This window comes from Medicago truncatula, chromosome 5, assembly GCF_003473485.1.
Source record: "Medicago truncatula cultivar Jemalong A17 chromosome 5, MtrunA17r5.0-ANR, whole genome shotgun sequence".
Taxonomy (NCBI): Eukaryota; Viridiplantae; Streptophyta; class Magnoliopsida; order Fabales; family Fabaceae; genus Medicago; species Medicago truncatula.
Genome location: NC_053046.1, coordinates 30138581 through 30146320, shown reverse-complemented (window position 1 = coordinate 30146320; position 7740 = coordinate 30138581). Strand labels below are relative to the sequence as shown.

The following is a 7740-nucleotide window of genomic DNA, read 5'->3' as shown; positions in this document are numbered from 1 at the left end:
TCGCCTTCGGGAATATTATCATCAATAAAAAAAACAACCTCTCAAGTAGCTTATAACAAGAATTCACCGAAAAACCTCCGCCATCTTCCGGCGTCCAACACCACTCATCTTGCCCTTGCTTCACCCAACACCACTCCCTCCAACCTACCAACTAAATCTAGAAGAAGTTCCGATTCCCAAACAAAAAGATCTCTACACCACAAAAAACTCTATCTTCTCTCCCCCTTGGAATGACTACAAACCTCCCCAACACTACTATCCTTTTGTATTGAAATTGAAAAAAGGCGCGGAAAAATATCACAAAAGGGGATATTGGATCTCCACCTATCCTTCCAAAAGCTAGTACTCATTCCGTCTCTCATCCTTCTAACCACCTCTGATTTAAACCAAGTCAACCCGCTCCTATCTTCCAACGTTGTCAAATCTTTCCACCACAACGAGGCAAGACGATGCCTTACCACCCCATTGGGCTCCCTAAAATCACCCAACCCTTTACCGTATTTATCTTCAAGCACCCTCTTCCACAAGGAACCATCTTCCTTAAAAAGCTTCCATTTCCACTTTGTTAAAAGGCTAAGATTCACCAACTTCACATTTGTCACCCCCATACCACCCTTTTTCTTCGGTTGATAACCCCTCCTCCAATTCACCCAACACAATCTCCTATGATCTCCTCTACCCCCCAAAGAAAATTTCTTTGGAGAGCCACCACCTTCTTCACAACCTTAGCCGTGATGGTTCAATAGTGTTATTCAGTTCTTGTACATATTAATGTCGGTCTTAAACCCATTTCTCTCCTTAACTAAGTTTCTTGCTTGAATCCTAATGAATGAAAGAGATGATTAGCATCACAATTTCGCAAAACTCGTTGACTTGCACAATATATTTGTGGTTCTCATTAGGTTGTTGTATCTCAAGAAACTTTTCTTATTTTCTCACACCATCATGAAAAACTTAACAAGAAAGTACGAGTCTTAAACCCCAGCAGTTTAGCCCTCGTCTTAAATAAGAAAAAATTAAATACCTACAAAAATGGACATGCAAAAATGCAAGTTATATTGAGGAATGTATAAAGTTTAAACTTATAATAGGTTTGCTATATTTCAAATATCTTATTGAGTTTTATTTTAAGATTAATGATGATGCTTGTCCACATCCAATGAAAAATTTATGATATTACCACATGAATTTACTTTAACAGCAATTTAAAAATAACTGAAAATGTTATATTTCCTTTTCTCTTTCATTATTTCACATCATCTCAATAGTAACAAACAATCACTCAAGCACATTACCATAAAATTACATAGGACTTCTACTGATGTTATATAATTAAGGTACAATCAATACCACTATTATTGAAAAATCATGAACTTTTCACAACACATGCACATGGTTTTAAGAGACAAACAAAAGTGCTTATTGTAGTACATCTTAACAAGGTGGGCTCTCAGAAATTCATGTATAGTTGCATCAAACATCAAAAGCAGCTGCAGCTTTTACAAGCACACCAAAGAGAATGAAAGGAGTAGAGAAGAAAGGACTATGATCACTATTTTCTAGTTCATACACATTCAATGGTGGCCACCTCTTGATCATGGCTTCTTGTTGTTCTGGCTTCACCACTTTGTCATGTTTTGTCCTTATGTACACGCGGGGTACTTTCTCTGCTTCATTACTTTCTTTGAATCTTGCACTTGTTAAGGCTAGAATTGGTCCAGGCCTCAACATCATTGCAGCTAAGGTACAATCCTAAGCCACAACAAAAGAATCATTAGTGTGACACTATTATTAAAATATTTACTACTTAAGTATTTTTTATGAATTAGTAAAATTTAGATTAATTAGAATATAAAGTAATACAACTTGTATTTTTAGGGTTTTTTTTACGCGGGCTAAACTAGCTGCCTGTGACCCGTACGGCCTAGCCCAAATGAATACCAGTTTTTTAGGGTCTAATCCTACAATTAATCAGGCTTGACGGACCGGCCCATACTGTTTAGCCCGTTTTGACAGCTCTAAATACAAGGTTAGAGAGAATCACTAATTTAAAAAAAAAAAATTAGTAATATGTAGTACAAGCTAAATGAATGTCACTCTATCTAGGCAATAAACAGAAATTTTTAACATATGTTAATATTAAGATAACTTTGATAAAGCACTTTTTTTTTGGGTACAAGGTAAAGCACTTTTTTAATGGGTTTGATGAGGTACTTGATTTTTTTTTTTTTTGTTACTTTAAAGTATGTTGAACATTTTATATTTCATCCCTTTCAAAATAATTGTCGCTTTAACCAATTACACACATATTAAGGAATGAAATAATATTGTCTAAAGATATGATACTTTTACTAAAATAGTCTCGCTAGTTATTAGTGCATTTGTCATCATTATAAATTAAAGTACAAAGTGATACTTTGGAAGTTGTACGGGTAATAATAATTAAGGGTACTATTGAAAAAAAAAGTAATTAATAGTATATTGAAAAGTGAGAACGACATTCATTTTGAAACAAATATTTTTTGCTAAAGAGACACTCATTTTGAAACGAAGGGAGTAAGTTTTTACAACTTTGATATGAGGACAAAACAAGACAAAACATAGGGGGCTTCACCAACATTGGCCATAGAATGTTCCTTGAGGAAGTTTAATTTTGGATACAAATGTGGGGGGCTTTTACCATGAAAATTGTCATAAATGGCCCTACAAGTGGGAAAAGTATAAAATGATATGAAATTGATGATAAATGAAAAGCATACATAAGGCATGTGGTATGTGGGGTGGCATGGAGCTAAAAGGCTACACAAAGAAAGTGATAGTTGATCAAAAAGTTTTACATAAAGATGACATACATGCTTAAATAGATGGTGAGTTGTTAAAATTTGAAAATATGATTTTTTTTTTATTTTTTATTGAATCATAATTCTATCTAAATATGAACTATACCAACTGTGTTTTATGATTAGCTTATTTATTGAAAATCAACACTTGTCTAGTGTTTAATTTGATGATTAATTTTAACTCTTTTGAGTAAATTGTCTATAATAATTTACTAAAACAACTTACATAAAAGTAATATCTCGTCTTTTCTTTGATTAGAGATCAATAAACTATTTATACAAACGTACTCTTTATATACCTCATGAGGGCTCAAGTTAAAGATGACTTCCCGTTGAAATTCTTTTTTAATCAAAGCACTTGTTGGAGGCTTATCGATTCCCAATCCAAATCCTAGCTGATATACATCTCCAAACTCAGACAGGTCAGGTACACCCTGCAGCTTGACACAAATTAATCAAAATGCATTTCCAAGCATAATATAATGGTACTGTATGCTAATATTAAGTGCTACATTTGAAATATTTATTTGTTTCTTATTAGAATATCAATAAAATTTAATCACATTTTTTTTTATTTTTTATCATAAATGAAACTTATTTTATCATAAAAATTTATTAAACTCAACGGTTCTTCTACATAAGTACATATAATCTGAAATCACATTTAATATGAGACATCTGATGTTTTTCATACAAAGCTATATCAATTAGGTTCACTAATTGTTTGCTTCTCTTCAATCATTGGAGGTACATTGTAAACTGAAAATTTTTCATTTATATATATTACCCCACCTTTGGATCAAGCTGTCATATAGTAATAAGTCATGCAACATCCACTCATTCTAATGAAGAAAGGTAAGAAAGTAAGGGAAATTTGACGATTTCATGTCTCCATAAAAGATAACATGACTGCAAAAGGTGCTTATAATTTTCAGTACAAGATGCTGTTTTGGTAGGGGTTTGTTAGAGGTGCATTGAATGGGAAACAAGAAACTGTATTGGACTTATTAATATAAAGGTTAATTGTGCTTCTCCCTGTAATATATGTTATTTCCAGTTTTCTTTCTATAAAATATTTTTTTTTGAATTTCATCTTTGTAATTTGAAGATATTTTGGTTTTGGACCTTCATGGAAAATTTCACACCTTGTAATTTGAGAAAATTTCGATTTACCCCCTTGTTAATTTAAGCAAATTTCGGTTTACCCCCTCCCATATCTTCGATTTTATATGGTCAAAATTCATGAAGGTTCAAAACCAAAAATCTTCAAATTACAAGGACGAAATCCGAAAAAATATTTTATAGAGGGTCAAACCAAAAATGACCTATATTACACGGAATAAAACACTATAAACCCTTAATAATATTATGTATATACGAAGAAACTATAGGCGTTTAATCAATCTCTATTCTATATGATAGAAACCAAATGCACTTTGTTGACCATATTATAAAATTACCACTAGTTTGTAGTCAAATCCTTGGAGAAAAAGGAACTTCCTTCTCACTTAGGTTCTTCCAAATGTATCATATCAATCTTGAATTTTATATTAAATTAAAAGATAAATTTAGTTCAATTGACTTAGTCTCAAAGTTACTTTATTGTGCAACATTTTTTTTTAAACATAAATCCTAGAATCATGAAACATTAGGTAATAGGAAAAGTATGCTATTTTATTTTTATTTGGAAAATGGAATGACATTTCTTGGGGTGTACCCCCAAAAGTGGGAAGATAGAAATAGGAAGAAAAAATAAGTAAACTAAAAGAAGGAGAAAATAAGAGTAAATATCATCCCATTTTAAATGCTATTTAAAATTTTGAGGAGTCTACAAAATTTTTGACAATACCTCCAATTTATAAATGTCACCCATTTTAAATGTTATTTAAATTTTTGAAGAAGTATTTGTCATTTTGCAAAATTGAGAGACTATTTTGACCAACAATTTATTATAAATGTCAATCCATTTTAAATGTTATTTAAATTTTTGAAGAAGTATTTGTCATTTTGCAAAATTGAGAGACTATTTTGACCAACAATTTATAAATGTCAATCCATTATAAATGTTATTTAAAATTTTGAGGAAGGATTTGTCGGTTTGCAAAGTTGAAAGATTATTTTGACCAAACCTTCAATTTCGATGATCAATTTACCAATTTCGAATTTTGATGATCAAAATGATTTTATATTTAAGGTCAGAGGTAGTATTCCTAACAGTAGACAACACAAGATATCATGCATGAACATAATAACTAAATAATGAGAGTTGGTTATTAATATAGGAAAATGAAGTACTCACATCTCTTAGATCTTCATCTGTACAAAATCCCAATTTGAGCATAGTTGCAGCCACATACACTGCTAAACATATTTTCTTGGCAAATTTGTGACAAGCATGGGTAATACTCAACCCTCCTGCACTATGTCCCACCAATATTACCTACATACAACAATTAAGGATTACATCAAAGTTAGATAGGTTTAACATTCTAGTCTATTTGATCAATATAATAAATAACCATGCATAAATTTGAATTTTGTCTCACACAAATTTCAATCTCAACCGTTCAGTATCTCAAATTAATGGTCAAAATCGTTATAAACTGATTCGTTATTGTGTAAATTGAACCGTCTAATCTTGTATTCTCCGGGGAGATTGTAAATTGCATGTAACCGCGAGATTTTTCTACAACATGAAATCCAAATATAGGGGGGTCACACAATAACCTGTTCATTTTCAGGCAAAGAAGACATGAAATCCAAGAGGGGTTGATTATAATCATCAAAAGAAAGAACAGAATCAGCATCAGATTGATTAATTCCTGCACTTTTGAGGTCTATGCAAGAGACTTTGTAGCCAGAATTCTCCATAAGGCACCTGATTTTGTACCAGCACCAACCTCCTCCACCTATGCCATGTACTAACACAAAGTGCTGCTTCAAGGTAGTTCTTGCTGTTCCTATTGAATCAACACCACTTTCCTCTCTCTTAGGAATGTTGATCTCTTCATTCACTACCATGATTCTCCCTCTCTTCTTTTCCTTTCAACTTTGTTGTGACCATATATATATATATATAAGAAAAACACTTGGGTGGTGATGAGCATTTAGACACATCATTTGGACATATACATAAAATCACATGCTATTTAATTATTTCAAACATGTCCAATGCAATTTAATAAATGGAGATATACCTTCCATTTATTAATACATTTGTTTGACCAAATTTATAGATACATAGTATTAAACTATATATCATGTCCAATGCAATGCTCTCAATGAGAAAAGTAAGTCTTCATAGGTCATTATGTTTCCTTTTTATTTTTATTTTATTTTTGAAAAGGTGCGTTTCCCTTTTTATTAACTTTACATGTCTATCATATTGTGGATTACTCACGAGTGCAGGAAGATACATAAATCCCGTTTGTTATAGCTTTTTTAAGAAGAAAAAAAATCACTTTTTCTTAAAAAAAAAATCACTTTTAAGAGTTTTGCATCCGTTTATTACAATTTTTTCTAAAAAAATCACAATTTAAACAAAATTTAAAAACAGCTTCAAATGAGAAGCTATTATGACCAGCTTCTCAAAAAATAGATTTTTTTTAAAGGAGAGAAAAAATACGGTTTAAAAGATTGAAATAATTTTGTAACGAAAAATCCCGTTTATATAGTTGTATCCAAACAAACTAAATTATTTGTTTAAAAAAAGTGATTTTTATCGCGGTAAACAACACAAAATAGATTTTGATTTTTCATAAAATTTCTAAAATATAATCTCTAAATTATTTGATGTCAAAATCACTTTTATGTTAATCCGTAACAAACGGACCCATAATGTAATCCAGTTTTCTTTTAAAAAAATTATATAACTCAGTTTTTTTTTTACTTAAAATATACTCCAATTAATGGATCGGATTAGTGTCATTTTCTTCCAGTCTAAGAACTTTGAAAATGTCAACATAAATTATCACAAATTCCAGGGTAGAAATAACACTCAAAGCCTAATGAGGCTGATCAAATGGATCCAAATGGCACACATGTGAAAAACAAAAGAATATGATGTTTGGTTGGGTTTTAATAATAAAACATTCGTGCAGAGAATATTATATTTGGAAATGGAGATTTTGTAGTATCTCCTCAACGTTAGTTTTTAAGGCAGATAAACGAAATAATAATAGTTGTTTTTTTTGTTGAAGGAGATATGTTCGTTGCATTTTATTCGTAAGGGAAATGTTAACCAGTGTTTTCGGGGTATTAGTTAAGGTATTTAAATGGTAAATTATCATAAAAATATATGTAATTAATGCATCGGAAATCGAAATATTTGACTTTTTTATAAAATCATTTCTTCTTTTGGAATCCTTAAAGAGCGCACCGGAAGCACTCGTTAACAAGACCCTATTTATAATAATAGATTCAATACAAGATGGGATACGAAAATTAATAACGGGACTAGTTAGAAATGTAGTCTCTCATGCAAGCGCATGAGCAACTGAATTTGTTTGTCGTCTAGTGAACTCCACCCTAAGTTTGTAAAGAAAGAGGAAAAAAGAGCTTTAAAAGATTTAATAATGTGTCCATACTCAGAAATATCATCTCGACATGAATGGAAAGCATCACGAGTAATTTTAGGATCAAGCTAAAAATCAACATTGTCGAACGACATATCACTAAGCCATTGGAGAGCTTCAAATAACCCTAAGGCTTCACCAACCTCAACATAATGTACCTAAAGGAAAACAATTACCATCTTAGCTAAAACGAACACAACTTCCTCATCACGAATTCATATGTCAATCCCCGTTCGGTTAGAAGTTGAGGAAAACACCACATCCTTATTACATTTATAGCCACTAGGGGTCGATTTCTGCCAACAGTCAGAGAGATAAGAGACGAA

The 7740-nt window shown here is 31.5% G+C and overlaps 1 protein-coding gene across 1 annotated transcript; it reads right to left on the bottom strand.

The window, feature by feature from the left end:
- Positions 1-1265: 1265 nt before the first annotated feature.
- Positions 1266-6132, bottom strand: LOC25494825 (methylesterase 17). The gene is made up of 4 exons (XM_013598653.3): positions 5568-6132; positions 5140-5280; positions 3140-3274; positions 1266-1752 (listed from the first exon to the last, which is right to left on the bottom strand). Exons 1-4 carry the CDS (start codon positions 5859-5861, stop codon positions 1474-1476), a joined length of 849 nt encoding a protein of 282 aa, XP_013454107.1. The 5' UTR covers positions 5862-6132; the 3' UTR covers positions 1266-1473.
- Between the last annotated feature and the right edge of the window lie 1608 nt (positions 6133-7740).

Bases quoted from the DNA above. Each gene is read 5' to 3' on its own strand.
- LOC25494825 (XM_013598653.3), bottom strand. From the start codon at position 5,861: ATGGTAGTGAATGAAGAGATCAACATTCCTAAGAGAGAGGAAAGTGGT. The intron at 5,281-5,567 runs GTTATTGTGTGA...TGTTGTATGTAG, and splicing joins CTTTGCCTGAAAATGAACAG to GTAATATTGGTGGGACATAG. The intron at 3,275-5,139 runs GTGAGTACTTCA...GTCAAGCTGCAG, and splicing joins CAGATGAAGATCTAAGAGAT to GGTGTACCTGACCTGTCTGA.